A 26102-nucleotide genomic window follows, 5' to 3' on the forward strand; every position below is an offset into this window, starting at 1 on the left:
TGTAAGTGTTTAGAAGACACAGAGATGTATCAATATTCCTACATGGCGAACTCCACATATAAATGTCGAGTCATTTTATTTTTCTTGTCCTGACAAGTAAATGCACTGACAAATATTGGACAACAGCAATATACATTTAAAGATAAAATGAACAATTGTAACAGGAAATCACAGATATATTTTTAGAATTGTCTCTGTTAGAAATACCATTGCGTTTAATGTCAGAAAACGAGATAAACTGGTTTACATACTCTGTGCTAAATGGCATCCCATAAGCTCCACCTTCAAAGCAATTCTTTCATTCCAGGTTTGGGGTGTGATTCTCAGATACCGAGCCACTATAGGAGGAATAAAATTGTTGCGTGCCCTGTCCATATAATTTAAGTTGCCTTCCAATCTCTGAAAGGAAAAGAACAGGAACATTTTTATATTAAAATGATTAAAAGTGCTCGTACACACATTTTTTGTGCATTTCAAAGTGCATGCTGAACAAATAGAAGCACAAATATTGCTTTTATATGCATTTTTTTGCTTTTGCACTTACTTTTGAACACGTGTTCAAATCATTTTGAACACACAACTACTACAAACATGCAGAATATGAGGAAATAAATTAATTGATGGGTTTAGGTAAGCTCAAACCTGCATCTCAAATGCCCATTTGTCCATGTAAAAAAGCCATAAATTAGCAACAGAAAAAAATTAACTTTTCTTTTTAGATATTTATGTCATTTTTACTATAGAATTAAAGTAATGAAATACAGGGCAATCTTATCCTCTACAACATCTAGTCAAAAACTGCATGAAGTAGCACCCATTTTGTGATTATCACAGAGGGTATTTTCACACTGTGCCAAAATGCCTCAGGTCATCTATGTGCCATTGCCCTTAACCCTATAAGTGTTACCTGCATATAATCTATGTTGCTGGCATCACAAAATACTATAAAAAATTATATCACTAGTAACAGTCCCAGAGAGGTGGCCGGCTATTTTTACATATAGTAAAAGTGTATGAATATTCTTATTTCTAGTGCTACTTGTATATGCACTGCTGTAAATTAAAGATACAGACATATAAACAACAACCTGCTCACATAAATTTCTGTGTGTAACAAACAGCTTTTAGATATGCATTCTAAGATCACCTTTTCCTCATTGCTGACAGCTCCCTTATAAAGCTTCCATTTTGATCCATCCCGTCTAAAGTTGATGATATAAGATTTCACATAAAAGTTAAAATTTTGTGATGTGGATCCTGCGGTCACAATACCTGAAAAACATACAAAGTAAAAAATGTCAGAAAGCTGCATTCCAACAGGGCATATTAAAAACAATAGGATTGTGTTGCCATTAATATAGATTTAGATTTGCTTAGTTATAAGTCAAAGACAAGGTACTGCAGATAAAGAACAAATCTTTTAAAAAATTAAAAATTACTTGTTTAAACAGGAGACTGGGAAATGGCAATGCAGCATTTCAGAGCTTTCTTGATAATGTATAACTTGTGTAGTAAAGTCTACAACAGAAATTTTGGGTTGAAAGTATGCCTATAATGAACTCCTCCTTAGCTCAAATGAGTGGTTTCAATCTGAAGTCTGCCTGTTCCAGCACTTGCAGCCACACGGGTATTTTTTATCCACTGAGAATATGCTGGAAGTGCCATGAAACTTATACTGCAGATTCATACTCAGGAATAACTCATCATTTACTCTGGGCTTTACATTGCAAAAATCAATAGTGTTATTTTTTTTTTTTTTTTTTTTTTTTTTAATAGTGTTAATATAAACATATCTATCTATCTAGATCTCTCTCTCAAATATTATATATATATACACATATATATATATACACATATATATACACATACATACATACATACATACATACATATACACACACACACACACACACACACACACACAGCTAGACCTACTTGTGTATTAGGGTAAGGAAATATGGGCATTCCATTAATGTAACACAACAGCAGCTGGTTATTCTGGTGACGAATAAGTGAATGCTCTGCTTTCATCAGCAGCCACCAATCCTAGTAGGCTACTTCTACTAAGATGTTTGACAGGTCTTCTACAATGTGTTGACTTACCAGTTATTTTTCTTTTTTCCCCTAGGTCGATTTCTAACCATTCCCGACTGGACTGGTGATCAGAAGCCCAGGAAATGCCTGGTGTGTTAAGCTGTGCTCTTTCAGGCAACCAAGACTTAATCTCCCCTGTTTCACTGTTCCAGTGATAAGACGAGGTGGCTGAAAACTTATCTTTTCCAAACCCCGACGTCAAGGATAAGCTGCAGTCTAAGTGAGAAAGATGGCAAAAACACAGTGATGATTAAAAATCTCTAAGTTCTACTACATGTGCAGTTTTGTTATAGTTTATACCCCTAAAACACTAACCAAGCAAGATTATGTTTCTGCGAGCACTGATACTGGAGGCTTCTGAACATGTTTAAACAAACTAAAAATGTATTCTCCAAACTCCTAAAGGGTTTATTTGTTAGTGGATATATAGTTAATGATTGTTACACAGCACTTTTTAATAATTACTGCTACCCTATCGCTAGCTTATTTGCACTTGAGAGCCCCTTATGGATGCGTTTCTGCTTATCTGCTTATTGGTATTAATTAGAAATACCAGTGCCACTGCTGCATCTCTAATCCAAAGGCAGACAAGGATTAACGTAATGTATTCTAGAGAAATGTGGCAGTAAAACTGACGCTCGTTATCCATGGGTTTCAAAACTATTACAAGTATTACCACAACAAAATATGACAGTACTAAAACATAATTAGAGAAGAAATGTAATGTGCACAATTGTTTGACTTAACCCCCGCCACCCAAAATTTCTCCACTTGTATATTATATAGCTGGTAGAGAAGCACCAGAAACCTCTCATTTGCCTTTAGTTCACTTGAATAGGAATGGCCTGAAAGAGCCAGTGCTGGTACATTTCAGATCACAGAATTTCTTGGTTGGCAATATTTTGAAAACAAATCCAATAAAAAATATCATACGTTTATAAAAGACAATACAGATTATGCCAATCAAAATTATTTTTATTACATATTATAAAGGACCACTTTCAGAAATAAACAGAAATTGTAGAGTGGTGCTAGATAAGATGTGGCCTAATTAGCCCCATACAAGAGATTTTATACTTTATATTTGGTTACGGGATTCCAAGAGAAATGAGCTCTGATCATGACTCCTGGAAACCTACAGGGCCAGTGGGTGTCCAGATGTGAAAAAAAAAAGCTGGGGACTGTTCTTTACCTGACTTGAAGAAAAAAAAAAAGCAGGGACCACCCTATACCAGACTTGGAAAATTGCACAGCATTTTGTTTACTGGATTGTCATTGTTTAGTAAATCAGACACAGATAAGGAAGTGAAACATGAGCAGATGTATACAGTGCTTCAACTTCCGGTGATCTAACCAATTCAGATGCACTGCAGTTAGGAAAATATTATCCTGTATGAAAAATAGGATAGACTCATATGCAGAGATAATAATTCTTCCTCTTTTAAAGAATTTTGTAAGTAGACTTCAATAATAAGGAATTGAGGTTTACTAAATGAAAGTGAAAGCTGATGTATGGCTTGGATAAGAGGGGCTTTCAGAAAGCCAAATGTGTTATTAAAGATCCAGGCCCACTCCCTCAGCACTCACGTGAACAAGTGGACAAGGTAAGAGCGTCATTCATTTGACCAAAAACTGTACAAGACCACCAGTAGGTTTCACCAGTGAGAACGGTGAATTGCAGACAGATACTACAGATAGTCTCAGGAAAAGGTTGGATATTATAATAGCAAACTTGGTGACTATATGTATTTTTTACCCTCTATTTGCAGAACTATATCATGTGTATTATTTTACCAGTAAAATTTGTCATTTTTTATTTACTTTGAGATCTCTGAAGTATACAGTTTTACCAAGGACCCCATCATACAAAAAAACAGTAGAGAAAACGGAAAGGTGACTTTTCACATTGGATAATCTTGTATAGATGATTTAGAGCCCTTTTAAAAGCAACTCTAGTTGTAGCTTTAGCTAACAAGATTTTACTAAAGGTGCCCTGCAGGCAGACTCATAACTTGGAATGTATGTAACCTCTGCTCTTTGCCTTGACAAGCTAGATATTTACAGAACAGCTGCATATTCAATCAGTGGTGAATTTTTTTGGCATTGATTCAGTTTGCTCTTAGAATATAATCATGCAAATAATTGCACCAATATAGCATTTTTTGTATTAACCATTTCTATTTATAATTTAGCCCTAACTAGCCTGAAATAGTTATGAAAACTAGAATTCTGATTAGGAAAGATAAGGATTAAACTATTAAGCAAAGAAGAGGAGCTGGAACTGAATTCTTTAAAATATTTTGTCTCCAGAAATGTTTGATGACATGAAAATAAAAACAAAGTTAAAAAAAATATATATATTTTGTCTCAGGCGGTATATAAAACAGAAGTAAACTAAACTAAAATTAAATTCCAGTCTACAGTAGTAGTGGTATGTTTTAGGAATGGTTGTACCATGTGACCCAGTACACTTTTTTTCATCTCTGGAAATTCAAGCCAACCATGCCAGATATTTGGGGGGATCCTGTTTTTATGAAGAAGCATTGACAAATACAGAACTGTTGCATTCTTTTATGTCAGTGAAGGTTTTAAGCAGACTCAAGTATGCATGTGAAAGCAGCTTCCTACTGACTAACTTCCTGATCATTGCATGTAAGCTCCTTTTCGAAAAAGGTACTATGCCAGGAACTTTCTAAAGCAGCACCATTTCCACTGTCTCCCCCAGGTGTCCCTCTCTCACCTCAGACTTGTGCGCATGTGAAATATTTTATTTATTTCCTGTAATTTACATAGTGCTGACACATTTCCACAGTGCTTTTACAGAGATTATACATTATTTACATCAGTCCCTGCTCCAGAGAAGCATATAATCTAAAGTCCCTACATGAGACTGCAGGGAGGAGGCCATACCGCCATTCACATTGAGGGAGCAGAGGTTGAGAGAGTCAGCTGCTTCAGATTCCTGGGCATCAATATCAGTGAGGATCTGAGTTGGTCTCACCTCGTTGGTGTGATCACAAAAGCTGCTTTTCTTTCTGCGGCGCCTGAGGAGGTTCGGCATGGACTCCAGAATACTCACAAACTTCTATCGATGCACCATTGAGAGTATTCTGTCCGGCTGTAACACAACCTGGTATGGCAGCTGTAATGCTTTGGACTGCAAAGCTCTGCAGAGGGTGGTGAGATCAGCAGAGCGCATCACCAGGACTGAACTGCCAGCCATGCAGGACCTCTACAGACAGCGCTGTAGGAAGAAGATGCAGCGGATTCTCTCTGACCCCAGCCACAGCCTTTTCACGCTCCTACCATCAGGCAGGCGGTACAGGATCATCCAGACCCGCACCAGCAGATACAGTGACAGTTTCTACCCACAAGCCATCAGGCTTCTGAACTGCTGACATTCTGCACAAACCAACCCACACAGCAAACATTACATTTTTTAAAGACACAAACAACCTTCCCAGTAACAGTTATGGCATATCTTACATGTAGCGCACATATTTTCGTAATCAGTAACAGAAAAAACTAGCAGCTTTAATACAAGAGAGAACACTAAAAAACAAAGTAAAGTTGTAACAAACAGAAGAATGAATTTATCATCACTTACCAGGACCTCTAAACACAACCCGATGGTCTGAAAGTGACCCACTGCAAGGTAAAATAAAGAAGTGATTAAAATCTAGTGATAAGCAAATGCTTGTTTATCTCATTAGAAGAGAGGTATGAACCTCTGGCAACCCTCACCCAACCCCACATGTACTTAAAAACAAGCTCTTCTTGGAGGCCTCTGCACTTTGCTGATTGCTGTCCTTAGACTGACATGGATATATGTCATGTTTGTTTACTTTTCAGTAAAACAGAGGGGCATTCCTAAATTACAGATGCTCTATGTATTTTGTTTGGGCTTACGCCTGCTTACGTAGGTTAAAAATGTCCACATTTTACTATTATTAAAATGTATTTAAAGATGACAATAGTGGTTTATCAGTACAATATTAGGGTACATAAGGATAACCTGCTTTGGGTTTGGTGTATTTCAATAGTGCAGCACCCACAGGACCTAAACAGTAGTGGGGAAATCTAGTAAATGTTGTAAATGGACAAATGCTCCAAGTGACCAGTTTTCCCTTACTTAATATTTACTACAGGTTTTGCCAATCTGTAGCACCTAATCCACTAGCCCACCCAGGCCCCCATCACAATCCCTTCCCACAAGGTCTATTCCTTTTAAAAGTTTTCCTGTGTGTGGACCTGCCATAAAACTGCAGAATTATGAAGGGAGTTCATTGGCACAATATTCACCTGTCTTTGGATTATGTTCTACAGGGCTGGAACTATGGGTAGACAGATGAGGCAAGTACCTAGGGCACAATGGTAGGGGGGCACGCCCTTTTAACTTGGTCTGGCTCTGCTCTGTCAGTTTGCCAATACAGATCTTACAGGAGCCTGCACTGTTGGAGCTAGTTCAGGAATCAACTCAATTGTGGTTGTTGATGCAAGATCTAATGTCTCCTATATACTCCACTCGGCAACTCTCTGCAGTTTTATGCTGGTCCACACACCAGGAAACTTTTGAATAGAACAGATGTTGCTGGGAGGGGGCTTGGAAGCAGGTGGATCCAATTAAAAACTGAATTTAATAACTGCCTAATACAGCCCATTACATTATAATATTCTACTACTACTACATTCTGATCTTTTTTTCAGTCTACTATTCCCATGTTTGTGTACCGAATGTACATAGAGTTTATGGAGTGAACAGTTCTAAATTGCTGCTGCATGGTTTAAATGCACCTCTGAACTACCAGACCACAAACCACTGTTCTGGACATGCCTGTGTTCTGTATCATTTCCTGCCTGCTGTAGGTTAGAATGGTTAGCTTTTGTGTCTGCTTATTCTTCCTTACACCCCAGTTTCTGAGCCTTGGTGCTTCCAATGTTTTTGACCTTCAACTCTAAGCATTAGGATCAAATCAAGTTTAAGTGTTCTAAGAGTTGTAGTAAAACAACATTTGGAACTCAATCTTAAAAACAAAGCAATTAACAGTAAATTTGGCTTTTTAGACTGGAGTGTGCAATATTTAGGAACCATTACACATCGATTATCGAATGATCAAAGAGTATGGTTGAACTGTACAGAACATTGGTGTTTGCCAGCTTTACGTTAATGTCCCAGACCTTTGTCCAATGACTAAATTTTAAAGAGAGTTGAAAGAGTTAATTATAGCCTACTGATTCTTAAGCATCAGAGGCATTGCAAGTAGCATATTTTACAGCCAGAAAACCACTGAACATGCTAGAAACTAAAAATGAGTTGTGTCTAATATCATCGAGCTTGCTATGTCCCCATGCATAAATAAGCTTACCAAACTGAAGTAATAACACGAACATGACCAGATAAATCCTGTCACCGTTCGGGTTACTTTCCTATCTAGTTCATAACCTCTATAGCAGCAACCACTGGGACATTAGCTTAGTAGGTCCTATAAGTTATGTATCAAAGCTTATGCAATATATGTAACTTCAAAAACAACTGCTTAGAAACTTAAGTACCTTGCATATCAAGCAAAAGAGAAGCTTGGCATTGGCAAACTCCACTCACCCCCAATAAACTGACTGTTAATTAGAACATCAATGGAACTCTTTATATGAACTGCTTATTATAGATTAACATGAACTCTATATATATTGCACACACAAAGGGTGTGGACAAAATTTTTGGTACTTTGTGCTTGTGTCCATGGGCGGTCCCATAGAAATAACTTGCATGGGGTCCCAAAGTGGCTGATGCTGGCTCTGATGTCACCATCTCAGATAAACTAGGTTTTATAGCTGCCACTGCCACTACTATTATTATTATTACCAACAACACATGTTTATAAACATATTCCACAGCTCTATACAATAAATGGGTGTATGCACTGAACATACAGACTATATAACCAATACAAGAGGTAAAGAGGGTCCTGCCCAAAACAGCTTATCACTATCCCTGCACTATTACTTATAGTCAGGTAAAATTCCTTTTCAAGTATCAGTTTAGTAAAAAGGTACACTCTCGATTAATACAGCTTTAGTCTATGTTCCTAAGTGACAGAGAGATGACCATATGCACAGTCTAATCATTGGCTATAGATTACTATAATACTGTTAATAACATGTTGTTAAATGTGCAACCAGACAGACTATACACACATGCTTGGCCTACATAATCATGACCTTTGTTGTTAATGTTAATAGAGAAGGCAAAAAATGGCACCACATTCAAAAGTGCGTCTGACATATGCTCTGGTAGATTGCAGAGAAAGGAATCTTTCAGTACACTGGAAATGTTTTGGCTGTATGTTATTTCATTTGCATTAGTCACTATTCAATTCAGTCATTGAGAACATTTTGATCCATCTCAATGAAAGAAGACTCTATTGTGCGCCCACGTGCAAGATCACTTTAAATCATTTCCAAACAAGCAGGACAAACTTGCTGGAATAGTCAGGGTTGCACACTAACCAAAAAGGAGCCATTCATAGTTGGACACCCTATCATTAAACCACATTTATAGGCTGCCTGCTCATTAGCGTGTCATAATTCCAGCATAAATTAGAAACACTGCATGGTCAAATTTAATTTATTGGCATGGCAATAGCTAGGCAATACCACTCACACCAGCACTTCACAATTTGTTATATGTCAACAGATGCCAGTGAATGCAAATGCACTGTGTTGAATTTAGTCTATAGAACAAAAAATGCCTGATATTAGATGAAAACAGTCCTAACTTTTTGCACTATTTTTCTTCGCTCTCTCAAGAAGTATTGAAATATTGCAGATTCTAAAGCTAGATTTATACAGTTATTATTACTTTTTGATAATTTTCTTGGGGAATTCAAAGCACTACCTGCTTGCTAGGGGCAAGGCCTTTCAACCATGTAGCATTTGCAAAAAATAAAAAATAGTAAAATAATTCCTTAAGAATAAAACATTTAAAAATAAATAACAGGTATAATAATCCTCTAGTGCTATTAAAATTCCTATCAGATATTACAATAAGCCTTCTAAAATGTAAATAGAGTAAACTTACTCTTTTGACAAGATGCCGTTGGCCAGAAAGCCTCTGTATCGGCTGATACCTTTGTGCTGGTTCACCTGAATCTGTCCCCCAAGTTCATCTGCAATAACTCCAGCATGAATCGCAGCTTTGCAAAGCAAGGAGGTCTACAAAATAGGTGTAACCAAAATGAATGAATGAATGAATGAAATGAAAACAGTAATCCTGTTGTGTATCAGGGGAAATTAAAGGAATGCATAGTAAGTTATGGTGTGTAACAGTAGCACACACCTGGGTATGTGCAATTTATAATAAATATTTGTATTCTACATGAAATATATATATATATATTTCATGTAGAATACAAATATTTATTATAAATTGCACATACCCAGGTGTGTGCTACTGTTACACACCATAACTTACTATGCATTCCTTACTATGCACACCTGGGTATGTTTTATCAAAAAATTTTTTTTATTGTAGATATATTGTTAAAACCAACGTTTCGGTCCTCATTAGGACCTTTCTCAAGGATATATATATATATATATCTATAAATCTATATATCTATATATCTATATATCTATATACATACATACACACACACACACAATTTTTACATTTTTATTTCCCTTCACATAATATTATTCTTGCTGAAATCAATAGATTTGTTACCTTTAAAAATTAAGTCCAGAGAGAAATGTACATACCAGAAGAGGTCTAAGCAGGATTAAAACTACATTTTACTGATAAGAAAGCAGAATGTGTAACAATTATCAGGCACAGGAGGCATGGATGTTTTCCTTTTGATAGGATTCTTTTGTGAAGCACTGACTGAAGGCTGACCTGTGTCACATCACAAAGAATTGTCAAAGCACATCTGCTTGTGCTGCATAAAGCTGGCCACACAAGCACCGATAATATTGTACGAAACCTTGTTTCGTACGATATTCAGTGCTTTATAGCAAGTCGGCGAGTTGACCGATATCGCAGGAGGCTGCTGATATCAGGCGACTCGCCGATCGGGCAGGTTAAAAGATTTCGATCGGGCGCCATAGAAGGCGCCTGAGCAAAATCTGCTGTCAGGGCTGAATCGGCAGAAGGAGGTAGAAATCCTATTGTTTCTACCTCCTTATCTGCCGTTTCAGCCCTGAAGGTTAGTGGCGGATTGTAGGAAAGATCGCAAATCGCCACGTGTGGCCACCTTAAGGGTAAGGACCCACGGAGCGGTTCAGTTGCCCACATTAGCAGATCTATTGTGGGCGACTGAGCCACTCCATGGGTTCTATATAGCAATACAGCTGGTTTTAAGATGAGAAGGTGGCATATGTTTAAATGAATAAAAATGAGGAATATTACACTATCTATAAATTATACAAAAATTACATTTTGCAAAGTAAGTGTATCTTGTGGTTTCTTCAGCTGGCTTGAGATCTTCAAAAGCATGCTTAGAAAGACTGACCATTCAACATACAACCTTTCATACAGGTCACTGGACTTAAAACGCTGTCATCATAGATGGGAAGAAATCAGATTACAGCCAGTGAAGCACAAAAAAAAAGGTGCTACTTCACCACAGCCAGTGTCACTGAGTGAACCTAACACTTATTATTTAGCATGGGAATCATCTCTTCCCACATTTCAGAAGTGTCAATACAATGAAGGTAAGTGAAAATAATTTTAGGTGATTTTTTTTTTACCATAGAGGTAATCTATAGAGGTAATTTACAACTTAGGGCAATGACAGATGGGGCCATTAGTTGCTGGGGATTAAAAAAATCAGGCAACTAATCTCCGTGCACAATTATACAAATCGGCACATCTGAATAGCACCGTGCGACTTTTGTGGCTGGCATTTAGTCACCACAACTAAATTTTTTAAATTATGGTGACTAATCGTAATTTTTTTTTTTTTTCAATTTGCTCACTGCATGGGGTATTATGCAAACAGCTGCAGGACTGTGCAGAGGCCTTTGGACCCCACAAATGGGGCACCACAGTAGCTGTATAAAAATAATGCATTTTTAGAACTGATAGTTTTGATTTGTGGTTATGTATTCAAAAAACTATACAAAACAGAATGATTCTTTGCTGTGATATCTGACATCAGTTTGATTTGTAACAGTCCTCAAGACTGCTGCACTTCACTGCAAACACTGTTTGGTGACCTATAACAAACATTTTTTTGATGTTGCAACTAAAGTTTTGCATTCTTTTGGTAGCTCTAATCCTTGCAAGGAATTTGCAAACCAGGATCCATCTAAACCAGGGTCTTGCACATTGTTAGTGTATTCTACCAGTATAATATTGCATTTGCTTGGTGAGAGTAGCTAACTCACCTAGCCCTCCACCCCGACGCATACTCTCTCTCTGCTCCCTGTCAGCTTTCCTACCTGGATGCTGGCATAGAGCAGGGATTTACACACAAAATAGAGAAAGCAGACCCTGAGGTCTGGGCCCCACTACGACTGCAGGTTCTGCTTCCTCAATTGCTATGTCACTGTTTGGTTTCTCCAACGCACATTACGTTTCCCTTTACTTACACGACCACCAAAGTGGTGGGGGCACATGATTAAAAGGTTTATCCCTGGAGTCAAGCATTGAAACACATGGTTACACAACCCAATGCACGTCTTGGCTGACAGGATTCACTAACTGAGGTTCATTAGTAAAATACAATTTTTAATTTAATCATTAAATTAAAAGTCGGCAGCTGATGTCTGAATGGCTACTGAAAACTTGTCACATACAACGTAATGTTTTAGGACATATTTTGGATTTGTTATTCCTATGTGAGCTTAAAACAAGACATTCCAACTGGAAGACAGATTTAATTCTGAGCGGATCCCAATTAGACATATATTGAAACTTGTTTGCACACAATGCATCAATCTGTATACAAATGAATGGCCAAAACCTTGCAAGGTTACTTACATCTCTGTATCCTTCCACCACATCTCCTGAGATATCCCCAGCTACATCTTTGCAACCAGCTGGACAGAACCTGCTGCAATCACACAAATGTTTGATGTTAGGTACCTAACCACTTGTGAAGAAACACACAGATGATTTTCAAAGAAACACTTCAAACTTGGCCATAATGGCCATCAGGCCTTCTACACCACAATTTGTATTAAATGTCTTTACAGGTTTGCCCCAGCATATAGAAAGAACTTAGCTCCAACATGGTGCACTCACTATACTGGGGTATGATTTGTTTCTTTAAATTCTGTGTATTTAAACTGACTGAAAATATTATTTAATGACTGGCTGGAATAAAGAAGCACAACGAACATTAACCATGTCTGAATTGAAAATAAAAATAAAATTCATATCTACCTGTATTCTATGTCTTTATAATGATTAGATCTTGCCAGGCATGTTATCAGATCTAAAATTGAAAGAAAGCACAAAAACATTTATATTTTCCCTTTTACATTTTTTAGTCACAGAAAATGTTGGATTTAATGCAATCAAAGCCTCCTTATAAGTATTTAACCCCCAACTATGTGCTAGTTTACTTTTTCTTTTGTGCTGCTATCTAAATGTGCTGCTGTGAGTTGCATAGTAAAAAAATGGAACTAGGATGACTGACAAGTGCAGCAAACTTTAGGGAGGCAGTCCTCAAGTGCTTATATAGAAATATTAAATCTGCCCCTGGCTGCCTCTAGACAAGTACAGGTATCCCTTATCCGGAAACCCGTTATCCAGAAAGCTCCGAATTACGGAATGCCTGTCTCCCATAGACTCCATTTTAATCAAATAATTCAGAATTTTAAAACTGATTTCCTTTTTCTATGTAGAAATAAAACAGAACCTTGTAATTGATCCCAACAAAGATATAAATAATCCTTATTGGATGCAAAACAATCCTATTGGGTTTATTTAACGTTTTATTGATTTTTTAGTAGACTTAAGGTATTGAGATCCAAATTATGGAAAGACCCCTTATCCGGAATACCCTTGGTCCCGAGCATTCTGGATAATGGGTCCTATACCTGTACTACTAAATCCAGCTGTGGATCTTGGGGGGGGGGGGGGTATCTCTCTAGTCTACGACTGTTGCATGCACTAGTTGGATAGAGAAGGGGCATACAGAAATCCAGTACCTCAAGCAATACAACCTAAATACATCCCCTGCTAACCAGTCTTCTGTTATATACGTATAGAACAAGAAAGCATTTTTTCCCCAAATACGTTTTCGTTGTATTCATCTTCATAAGTTTGTCATGATCCCATACCTGGATGATCACTGCTTGCGTAGTTAAGCAAAAATCCACGTCCAGACACATGAATTCCACTCTCAAAGTGGATGGTGGCTTCATTGGTATTCAAGACAATTTCCTTTGGTATAGTTTTCTGATCTCCACAGTAGCTAGCTGAAGAAAAGACATTAGAAGAAAAGCATTAGACTCTAGACATGGATAACTAAAACAGTGTATTTGTTTAGCATGCCACCAAATGAAAGAACTGCAATTTGGCAAATTTAATAAACACTACCAAAGATAAAAATGTGTCAGAATTACAGGCATTTTATAATATATTATGTACTGTTAATACATTTTTTTAAATTATATTCTCTGTACTATTATAGACAGATGCAACCAAAAGTTCACTCAGAAAAACAACTTTATAGAAAAATACAAAAGGTTAAAATTTGCTAAGTAACAAGAAACCTTTATCTTTAAGTATTTTCCTATATTATCCAACATTGTTTACTTAAAAAAAGCTGCAAAGCACAGATTCTTTGTTCTACAAGTAAGAAACGTATGCATATAAAAATAAGATAGAAGAAATAAATTCTGCAAATACATTTTAATTCTTGAACTCATTTATAATGAACTCTAACATTCCTTAGAGCTGCAAAATAGTAGTTTTACTATTTGTGTGGGCCAAACAAAATACCAGTTTTCTAATGGAAATTAATTTAAGATTGAGTAGATCTCCATCTGTCTATTTGGTATAGCAGATATGGCAATAATAATAATAATAATAATAATAATAAACTTCTACTTCTAGGGACTATATGGATAGCATTTCTCCAAAAAGCATTTCTTCAGGAAATCCAGTCTACTTTAAGTATCCATGCTTTTCAATTAGCCTGATTCATCTTGTTGCTGGATTTATATCCTGACTGGAGTTGTCTATAAAAATCTCATTTTCCCTAGTATGCTGACAAATAAGAGATCATCATGTGCAGCATATTTCTAAATATCTGTTTTACATATAAATCAATGGTAGTTCATGTTGTTTCAGATATAATAATGTGTACTTTTAGTCACTACTCTTGGATATTTTTGAAATTATGTATGGTATCACTATAAGCCTTATGGTAGGAGACAAGAGAAGTGGGGACTTCTTTCAAAAAGTATGCTAAGCATACTAGATAGAAACACTAACCTTGGTTTGCACAAGGATGTCTGGTCAGTGATAACAATGTGAGTTACTGGAACAAACCCTTCCACATATACTGACTGTATACAATAATTAAGTTTAAACAATAATGACACCTAGCCCTGGTTTCTGCTATCCTCTGGCCTTGGCAGTAAACCATGTCAGCTTAATTAAATGGGCAGTTCACCGTTACATTATCTTTAAAGGAATACGGTCATGGGAAAACATGTTTTTTCAAAATGCATCAGTTTAATTTTGAAATTTCACACAACCGTGTGACCTGTGCTCTGAAAAACTTCAGTCACACTTTACTGCTGAGCTGCAAGTTAGAGTAATATCCCCCACTCCCAGCATCCGATGAAGCAGAACAAGGTAGCAAGATAGCAGCTCCCAGTACGTATCAGAATAGCACCCAATAGTAAGAAATCCAAATCCTGTTTGGGACTCCTCCAGTTACATGGGAGTAGAAGAAACAATAGGTTACCTGAAAGCAGTTCTAATGTCTAATGCTGGCTCCTTCTGAAAGCTCAGACTCAGGTACAATGCACTAAGATGGCTGCCTACACACCAATATTACAACTAAAAAAAATACATTTGTTGGTTAAAGAATAAAATGTTAAATAGTAGAGTGAATGATTTGATATGTAAACAGTGTAATTTAGAAATAAAAAGTATACCACAAAAATGACAGTATCCCTTAAATATGTTATTGAATGCCCTACTCTTAACTTTTTAGCTGCTCTTCGTGTTTTATTAACTATAGTTTTAGGATTCCTTGACTTTCTCTTCTGTCCCTTTCCAGCAATCAAATAATGGTCACTGACCACAGCAACCCCAGCTCTTTGAGGCTACAATTTTGTTGTTATATTTTAACACACACCTTTCTATTCAAGCCCTCCTATGTATTTCAGTCTCTAACTTAGACCACTGCCAGACTGCTACGGGGAATTGGACCCTAGCAACATGACAGCTTCTAAAAATAGAATACAAAAAACATTAAAACAAAGACCAGTTGTCTTGGAGTATCATGGTCTACATTATACTGTACTTAAAAGTTAACATGAAGGTGAACAACCCCTTTAAGTATATAGAAGCATATACTGTTATCGACCACATAGATTTTCTTTCTATTCCAATTAATGACCATCTGGCTACAAATGCATGTTGATTATCATTTTGCCATAGATATAAATAACCAAAATGATATCCCATCGATTTGTTAGATGAGTTTAATACTAAAGCTGAGAGAACAATACAGTGAGATATCAATGCAGATGGCCACATGCATTGATGCTAAAAAAGCTGACCTGAAATTCAGTAGGGGGAACTTTGCAGGTTTGCTGAAGAGCTATTACTAAAAGTAGTCATCAGCTGCTCAATTTTTCTATTTTGGTTAGTTTGAATGAAAAAGGCTAATCACCGATTGGCTGCTATAGGTTACTGCCCAGGTGCAAATTGCCCAGTCTTAATAAATGACCCCCACTTTCTTTTGAATCTGTGAAATCAGGTATGTCAGTAAAAAAAAAAAAAAAAATTATATTTTTGGAAGTTATAAATTGTTTATGCATCTTTTCTACAGGTCATGAACGTTTATGGCATTCAGCCCATAGCAGAACGCTCACATACCATGAAGGTTTGGCAAGTGTATTATGTAGTCCAGAAAGCAGAAACTGAAAAGCCAAAAAGATAAAAATTTAATTATTGCCTTATTAACCATAGGTTAATTTTGCCTACAATATACTCTCTTTACAAAGCAAGCACTAAGGATTTCAAAAGTAGCTCCAAAGTCACCCATGAAAATGCCTTACTTTACATTACAAGAAAGGAACTGCAAGACCTACTGTAGAAGTAAATAAATAATTAAAACAAATTCTAACGCCTTTCAGACAACTAAAACTGACTAGTAAATAGCCCCACACAATGCTTATTTTTAGGTTTCAGATTCAGTGAGATAGCCATACAAAGCTACCCACATAATTCACTATGGTCAGCTATATGCTATGTCACAGATGTGATAGATGTGTTGTCTGCAATCTAAGCAGGGGGCTTGTGACAAAAGCAGGGGCTTCAAGCAAGCTATGTCAGAGGCAGATTACTCCCAAACCTGACAAGAGGAACAGATCATTTTCTATCATGAATACAAATCATTCATCCATGAAGGGTAATGTTTCCCTTATCTTTCTGTTTGCTCGGCAGGCACATATTCATAATTTACTTGGAGATTACGGCTTCAGATGAGTTATGTACCTATCAATCTCAGGAATAAAAATGCAGCCAGTATCTTTCTTAAGACCCACTGGGCTTGAGCAGAAGTCTGTTTTGTGTGACACTGGAAAGATTCAAGAGCAGGCACCCTGACAGAACACAAGATAGAGCTTTGTTCTTTGTCAGCCAGGTGCAAAAATATGCATAAGAATGTGCTTCAATGTCCTCAGAGACTTGCACCTTTCAATAGACCATATGGCACTATAACAGATGACAGTACTCATTGCTCAGCAGGTCACTTGTAAACTAAAGTGTCTAGAGAAGAAATTGACCAGTTTAGGCATAAAAGCAGTGTACAGGGTTCTCTTTGCAAAAGCAGAATAGGGCTTAGTATTTATGAAGGTATTTATTCAGGGATAGGGATGCATCAAATCCACTATTGTTGGATTCGGCCGAACTGTGAATCCTTTGTGAAAGATTCAGCTGAATCCCGAATTGAATCAGAATTTGCATATGCAAGTTAAGACAACGAAGGGTTACATGCTTGGTTGAAAATTTCCAGATTCAGTGTTTATTCAGCTGAAGCAGTTCAGCCCCAGCCTATATAGGTATGGGACCAGTTATCCAGAATGTTGTGGACCTGGGGTTTTCCAAATAAGGGGTCTTTCTGTAATTTGATCTCCATACCTTAAGTCTACTAAAAAAAAAAATCATTAAAACATTAAACTCAATAGGATTGTTTCAACTTCAATAAGGATCAATTATACATTAGATAAAGAACAAAGTACTGTTTTGATTATTACAAAGAAAAGGGAAATCAAATTAAAAAATCTGAATCATTTAATTAAAATGTAGTCTATGGGAGATGGCCTTCCCTTAATTTGGAGCTTTCTGGATAACAGGTTTTTGGATATCTGATCCCATGCCAGTATATATAAATGCCATTAGATCTGGGATATCCAAAGTGTAGGTTGACTGGATTCCTAATGCGGCAGCTAACTGTAAATCTACAATACTGTGAAGCCCTAAGAGGCCTTTTACCTTTAATGTGTTATACATAATGTTTCTGAGATCCCGAGGGGGTCCTTAACATTGTCAATTATTTTACCATGTGTACATACACATAAGTATGCATATGTCAGTCTATAAATTATGTATATTCAGAGTACCTTTATCACAAGTCAGTGAATTAAGATGGCCAAACACGTACCAATATAATCGTACAAAATCGATAGAATTGCACGATTTTTGTGCGGGGGCTCCAAATTATTTAAGTACCATGATGATTGGTCGTTTAGTTGGGTTAGGAAATTTAGGTTGGATAATTATAAAATCTGTGAATGTATTATGTATCTGCATTTCCAAGACGTCACTTTCATAGGATTTTTATTTGGCAACTATTTCATGTACATAATATCCTCCGATGCATTATTTTTAGGACTTTAATCTACAATTTAGTTGCATTTAAACATAGATCAGTATAAGACCGTAGAAGAATGTTTGTCAGAAGAAGATAAAAACTGAACATGTATGCCCACCTTTAGGTTTTACTGTATAGATGTCAAGGTAACAGACCTTTAGCTTTTAAAAATTACAGGTCATATGTCCTTTATACCCAAAGATTGGGTGGTGAATTCCTTGCAGGATGAAAGGCAGCATGTGACAAATCTACTAAATTAAAGTCAAAGATTTTTGTGAGCTTCCTACTCTCACTCTAAAACATGTGAAAGTCACACCATGTGTCCAAATACTTTTCATGATGTTTTAGGTGTTTCCATGTGCAGCACAGTTACCCAAATGTCACACTTTGTCTCATTCAAGTTGCAGCTAGGCAACTTTACAGCTCAAAAGTGATAGTGGAACTTTAAGTCAACCAGTAGTAAGGGATTTTGCATAAAAATTAACTTGGAAAAAGTTTACATAATCCAGTGGATAAAACAGATATTGCATTAATGTTAGGGTGAAGACACACGGCGCTACTAGTAGCAGCTACTTGTCGTGGCTAACAAAAAAGCCAACACTGATCATTTATGAAAATTGTCTCTATGTGTGTTTTAGCAGAGGCAATTTTCAGTATTTTCTACAGCAGGGTATTTGTCTTTAGTTAGTTTGGTAGCCTTAAAGAGGTGACAGACGGGGAGATTAGTCGCCCTGCGACAAATCTTTGTTGCCCCGGGCGACTAATGTTCCCGCAATGCCATCCCACCAGGAAGAATGTAAATTGCTGGTGCGATGGCTTACGTGTCGCTGCGATTTCCAGAATTCTGCCAAAGTTGCCTTGAGAGAAAACTTTGGGCGACTTCTGAAAATCTTAGCTACGCGTATGTCATCCCACCGGTAAATTACATTCTTGCCCATAGGCTGGCATTGCAGGGAGATTTGTCATGGGGCAACTAATCTCCCTGTCTGTCACCTCCCTTATTACTGCTGAAGAACAGCATGATACTTTGCAGGTAAATCTATGACAGGGTTCAGATGGAGACTATGGAATTTTTATTCTTTGTTTGGCATCGACATTTTATTATACTCCACTCTTATAATAAAGAGTATGTCATATAACTAACTGTTAACTCACATGATCATCCTACCACATGAAAAATACTGGACAGCCCTTCTCTAGGAAGGTCTTCATTCAAAATACCACCTGCTATATACAATACACTGCTACAAATGATGAAATGGTATTGGAGAAAAAAAAGCCATTCATAAAATTGTTTACTTGAAAAAACACCCAGGACACTGGTGCATAACATCTGAAGAAGTGTGCACAGGGCTCTCAATCTACTGCAAACAGATATGTCCCATTGTGGGACCATATGGACACTAAACTTGCCCAGACATAGCTAACACACAGGTGTAAATTGCAAATGTATTTTGGTACAGGAACCTCTGATCTAATTTGGCCAGGAGTTAAAAGAAGAGACATGATTAAGTGGAAATAAACATCACAGCGTCTTGGATTTATGACTGTTATAAACAAGATGTTGCCTTTTAATGTATGGATCCCAATTGATTTGTGGCCATAGACCAGAAAATAGGGTAAAGGCGACTTTGAACAAGACCTTGCTTCTTGCCCTACACAAAACATTCAGTTTTCAGAATATTATTTTCCCATACATTGGCAAAAATCTAGGTGGAGAGAATTGTTTTTGTAAGTAATGTTATTACTATTGCTTATTCATAGGCAGAAGCCTATGAATATATTTATAACTTTGCTAGTGACATAAATAGGGATGCCCGAGTGGTGACCAAGTTGAACATGCAAGACATTCTAGAATAAAGTTTAATAGCCACTACTCTAAAAATGACAAACTAGTTTCGGAGAATGAAAACTTTATACACTACATGAGAATTTATTCTTATATGAGTAAATAAAGCAGATTTCCTAGTTGTTTAAGGTGGTTAAGAAGCTTATTGGTTTAATATGTATGTAGTAAGTGGTTTAACTGGGGGAAAGTGTGTTGCACAAAAACATTGCTATTTATGTATCATTATTCTCTACAAGGCCAATCCTGTTTTACCACACCCAGTACCTGGTCGCAAGTATTGAACTTTGAGCATTAGGATTACATGAACTTTGGCTCTCAGCTGCATTAAGGAGATAAGGACAAGTAATGAAAAGTAAAGACTCCAGCACTAATGGGTTATGTGACTAGTTACTAATGAGCACAAAATATTAAACTTATGTCAATCAGCTCCCTTACAGTGAGTCCCCTCCAGTCACCATGAGCCTCAAAAACTCAGACTTAGCATTTTTAAATGTGACATGTTACAAAAATTAGGGATGCACCAAATCCAGGATTTGGGCAGGTGTGATTTTCCTATCTGATCGACACTCAGTCCGTGGCCCAAACAAGTTCCAAAGAAATTCAAGCTGCCCTGCAGGCTCAGTGTCAGCGTCAGAGCATCAGTGTCAGCGCAAACTATCAGTCGATATTTAAATGAAATGAAACGCTATGGCAGGAGACCCAGGAGGACCCCACTGCTGACACAGACATAAAAAAGCAATCCTTCTGGGAAAACATCTTATGGACCGATGAGACCAAGATAGAGCTTTTTGGTAAAGCACATCATTCTACTGTTTACTGAAAACAGAATGAGGCCTACAAAGAAAAGAACACAGTACCTACAGTGAAATATGGTGGAGGTTCAATGATATTTTGGGTGTGTTTTGCTGCCTCTGGCACTGGGTGCCTTGAATGTGTGCAAGGCATCATGAAATCTGAGGATTACCAAAGGATTTTGGGTCTTACTGTAGAGCCCAGGGTCAGAAAGCTGGGTTTGCGTCCAAGATCTTGGGTCTTCCAGCAGGACAATGACCTCAAACATACATAAAAAAGCACCCAGAAATGGATGGCAACAAAGCGCTGGAGAGTTCTGAAGTAGCCAGCTATGAGTCCAGATGTAAATCCCATTGAACATCTGTGGAGAGATCTTAAAATTGCTGTAGGGAAAAGGTGCCCTTCCAATAAGAGAGACCTGGAGCAGTTTGCAAAGGAAGAGTGATCCAAAATTCCTGGTGAGAGGTGTAAGAAGCTTAATAATGGTTATAGGAAGTGACTGATTTCAGTTATTTTATCCAAAGGGTGTGCAACCAAATATTAAGTTAAGGGTGCCAATAATTTTGTCCAGCCCATTTTTGGAGTTTTGTGTGACATTATGTCCAATTTGCTTTTTTTCCTCCCTTTTATTCTGTTCCAATACACACAAAGGGAATAAACGTGTATAGCAATACATGTGTTAATGCAATACATTTCTGTGAGAAATACTTGATTTTCTGGAAAAATTTCTGGGGTGCCAACAATTTTGGCCATGACTGTATGTACTTAAACAGCACATGCCTTGTTTAGTCCAATACCTAACAATTTTAATACTAAATTCAACAATCTAACTTTTACACACAGTGCCTATTTGTCTAGAGCAGGGGTAGGGAACCTATGGCTCGTGATCCAGATGTGGCTCTTTTGTTGGCTGCATCTGGTTCACTGCCAAGTCTTTAATAAAAAAATAACGGGGGCGTGACCTGCACTCTGCGGATAGAAGCCTTAGAACACATCTTCTATCCACTGAGCGCAGGCCACGCCCTCCTCTGCATCGCACCCGGCATCCTTGGCACCCACCCTACCTTGCCCCTGCACTCGGCGGATAGAAGATGTATTTTAAGCCTTAGAACACGTCTTCTATCCGCCGAGCACAGGCCATGCCCTCCTCTGCATCGCATCCTTGGGACCCACCTTACCTTGCCCCACAGCATCCGCGGCCAAACATATTGTTTGGCTCTCACGGAATCACATTTTAAGATATGTGGTGTTTATGGCTCTCTCAGCCAAAAAGGTTCCCAACCCCTGGTCTAGAGGTTATCTGCTACAGCCACATGAAGTAAAGGAGTGACAACTTATTCCAGTCCACATCAAGATAGTTATTGCAGTGTTGTTACTTTCACCATGAAACATGTATTCCAGCTTAGTCTGCAGGCAACTTACCTATCTCCTCAGATGAAGTTCCTTTAAAGATTTTCAGATATGCCGATTCACAATCCCGAGATTCTATGTCTACATCTGCCAGCATAATATAGAGGCTTTTGCCAGTTTGTACTTTGAGAGTTATTTTACAAAGTGTTTGGTTAGGGTATGTTCCAGGGTAATTCTTAGATGTTAGAGTCCCACTCTCTTCATACAGCATTACATGTCCACATCCATCACCTGTTGACAACAAGTTAAAAAAATAAAAATAAGCAAAGAATCACAAACACCAGGTAGCATTCAATGCTGAGTAACTCTAAATAACTGCATTTACACTATAGGCATGTTAGCGTGATTTCAGCATTTCATCAAAATACGTAATTTCATGAGACTGGTTGTTGGCTTTAAGTAATTCAGATCTGACTACATCAACTACATGTCAAAAATGTGTCAGTCTGTCCAACAAGAACATAAACCAAATAAATGTAAGTGTGCTTTATGCAGATTCACAAAAATAAATGGAAAACATTTCAGACGGGAAAGTTGAGAAATTAAGAAAATATCACGTTTCTAAAAATTGTTTACGATTACCCAGTTCCATATTTGATGAAGTAGCCCCTTAGGATTATAATCATTATGCATAAATTACATATAATAGCAACTGAAGAGGGGGAAGATAGTTTTGCCATGACATGATACTAATTACCCATCATATCTTGCACAAACAAATACAGGAGTGGTAAAAGAGAATATTATTGGACATAACAATAACCTGTAAGGTAGAAGCTGAATTGAACTATTTTGATCATTATAAAATCTCAAGTCCCCAAGGAAAATTTCAGGAAAAACATCTCCCACAGCAGACCTCACCCTTCAAGGTTTTAGAAGGTAAACAGGAACTGACTAAAGGTCTGCATCTCTTCTTAGGGAAATTAATGTTTTGTCTATGGGCAGAGTTTTTGTAAGTGTGTAAACATGGAAAACCCAACAGGATTCTAGAGTGCACTGGTTTTATTAATTTAAGTAAATATTTACTATTAACATATCTGGATTTTCCTCCTTTAGAACAGAAACATTGTTGACAATGAATATTAAGTTGTATTAAGAACACCAGTGTACACAGGGTAAACTAATTTTGGGGATGCAGAAACCAATAAGGAATCACCTGGCATTAAACCTCCTGAAGAGCACAGGGCAATTCACTAACTGCAATCCAGCATCGTGGCTTCCAATGAATCAACAAATATTAATGAGGATTTTTCCTCACCAATCTTTTAATTCCTCTTAAAGTGATACTGACACACTCAGTAATGGCCCAGGAACATGCTTTAGGCAGAATTATAGTGAGGTAATCAGTTATTAGTTTGGCGCACCTCTCCCTAAAGGCTACCAGTGTATGCATTCTTCTGTGTTTCTAATATACACTCATTTGTTGTACAACACTGCGGAATATGTGGTGTTTTCATAAATACATGTTATTAATAACTTATTTGGAAATGTTGCTTAGACTTAAGTTTACTTTAATTATGGTTTGAACTAGGAGAGGAATGAGGGGAGAGAGTAACAAAAAATAAAAAAATACAAAGAGGTAACCAGGGATAGAAAAGGAAGGCAAATTGTTAGAAGGGAAACCAAAGAGACAAAAACCATTTCTAACTAAACTGCTGAAATAGGCCTGGGGTTTGTGGCTCAAAAACAAAAGAAGAGTCACAGGATATAGACCCCTTATTCAAACACAATGCACACGGATACACAGGATGAGACCATATAAACAAATCTGCCCACTCCATAGTTACAGACACCTCTCTAAATGTACCTAGCATACTGCCCAGTTAAGCAGGCTTGAGGTGGTCTGTGTGCTTGTGTGTTTGTGACAGCATAAGTGGGCATGATGAAAGAAAAATGATGGAAAGACTAAAAGCAATCAGAGAAAAAGAAACAGTGGCAGGCAATGAAAGATAACAGAAAATAACAGAGCTGGTATATATCAAAAGGTGGTGTTAAGGATGCAGTCACACAGTATGAAAGCTTTTCATCTGTCAAGAATGTCTAACGTGGTTAAAAATCCTTACTTGGCTTGGGGGCACAGGCAGCACAAGTCACAAGAAATCCATGTAAATGTACTGTGACATGGCTTTTTTAAACACATTTTTAATTCAAATATTGCTCCTGCAACAGTGATTACTGAACACTTTTGGTGATTAAAGAATTCAGAATTAGTTTACAAAACAATTCTCATTTCCTGGCTATTGTCAAAGCTCCCATAACCTGTTTCACGCAGCAAAACTTGTTTTTTTTAATGTGATAGTGTAGAATTTAACATCCATGCTATGTGTGTGGCCCTAAGTAAACCATGCCCCTGTCCAGCAGAGTGGGACAGACAAAGATCCACAACCAAGTTCTTACTGCCTTTCCAAAGACCTGAAAGTCCAGAATTCTCTAAAGGAATATAGCAGCACGTTGTTCCTTTATAAAAAGTGCATTTTGTTTCACAAATATTTTTTTTAAAGCTGCAATCCTATTAAAGGTACACCACTCCGTGTGCCTGCACTAAAAGCTATGGCAACAGCTCTTTTGCTCTTGCTTCTAGGTAATAATACAGGCTAACTTCAATAAATCGCTTCTGTGCGCTCAGAAAAAAAACACACTAGGGCAAAGTTTGGGCAAAACTGGTAGATACTAAATGCTTCTTGTTAGTATGGTTCTCTTTTTACCAGCTATGTTTAAAGATATCCTGCAACTACAAAAGGCAAATAAAATTTTCTTCATAGCTCTGTATACGTTACAGTTACCCACAATTATCTGAAACAAACTATCTCCATTGGATCATTAAAAGGACTCAAAAATCCTTTCATATGTTTCACCTTTTTTATTCAACATGAATTAAAAAGCCCATTGTGAACACATTCCTATGGCCGATTCTTATAGCAAAAACAAAACCTCAGGAAATCCTTTTTGGAATAAAATATAAAAAGGAAACAAGCAGATCATCCCAAGACTACCACCCCCCTGTAGGTTACACCGCATCCCCTCAGACACACAAAAAGCCTTTTATTCTTTCTCCCACAGTCAGACAGCAGCAACTGCTGCAGGCCAAACTGCCACCACTTCCTGAGTTTTCAAACACCTCACCATCAGCACTGACAGACAGACTGCCAATATTATGAATGTAGCCAAGGTGTCTCACTGCATTAACAGCTGTTCAGGCAATCCAAAATGAACTGCTTCAGTGCTGTGGCACACTAAGGGCAAGGACAGGAGAAGTGTATATTCGCTTCTCTCAACCCTGTGCTTATCTGCCTGGCTGAGAGAAGTGGATCCTCTACTGTACACTGCTCCGTGTGCCTGCACTAGAAGCTATGGCAACAGCCCGGGTATGCACACAGAGTGGACTTGAGGTCGGCCTGGAAAACATTGTTTTCTCTTTCCACTCCGTGTGTGCACACTCAGGCTGTTGCCATAGCTTTTAGTGCAGGCGCTGGAATGGTCTCTGTTAAAACACGTAGAAACAATTATCAGCATTGTAGCCATGACCAGTAGCTGGCTACAAGCTCTGTGTCATTGCCCTAATACATCAAAGAGGAAGTTCACCTTTATATAAAATTTTAGGATGTTATGAATTGACCTAGTCTAAGCAATTCTTTTTCCAATAATTGGCCTTTCTATACTGTCCTGTTCTAACCAGAGACTAAAAATGCTATCAGGCAGACAACAACTTTTAAAGGGTTTGTTCATCTTTAAGTTTAACTTTTAGTATGATGAAGAGGGAAATATTCTGAGAACATTTGCAATTGGTGTTAATTTTTTACTATTTGTAGTTTTTTATTTATTTCACTTTTTGTTCAGCAGCTTTCCAGTTTGGAGTTTCAGCAGCTATCTGGTTGCTGGGGTCCAAATTA

General features: G+C 37.5%; 1 protein-coding gene across 3 annotated transcripts in view; it reads right to left on the minus strand.

The window, feature by feature from the left end:
• The window catches only part of dcbld1 (discoidin, CUB and LCCL domain containing 1), a 48903-nt gene that overhangs the window by 11405 nt on the left and 11396 nt on the right, over positions 1-26102 (minus strand). For 2 of the 3 annotated variants that reach the window (XM_012962870.3, NM_001005663.1), the window contains exons 2-10: positions 22225-22443; positions 13384-13521; positions 12482-12533; positions 12077-12149; positions 9173-9306; positions 5702-5742; positions 2104-2310; positions 1148-1272; positions 252-399 (exon numbers count right to left, since the gene is read on the minus strand). In XM_012962870.3, coding sequence (XP_012818324.1) covers positions 252-399; positions 1148-1272; positions 2104-2310; positions 5702-5742; positions 9173-9306; positions 12077-12149; positions 12482-12533; positions 13384-13521; positions 22225-22443 — 1137 coding nt within the window. The remainder of the gene's footprint in view (positions 1-251; positions 400-1147; positions 1273-2103; positions 2311-5701; positions 5743-9172; positions 9307-12076; positions 12150-12481; positions 12534-13383; positions 13522-22224; positions 22444-26102) is intronic. The other variant, XM_031901634.1, reaches the window with a different exon arrangement.

This window comes from Xenopus tropicalis, chromosome 5 (assembly GCF_000004195.4).
Source record: "Xenopus tropicalis strain Nigerian chromosome 5, UCB_Xtro_10.0, whole genome shotgun sequence".
NCBI classification, from domain to species: Eukaryota; Metazoa; Chordata; class Amphibia; order Anura; family Pipidae; genus Xenopus; species Xenopus tropicalis.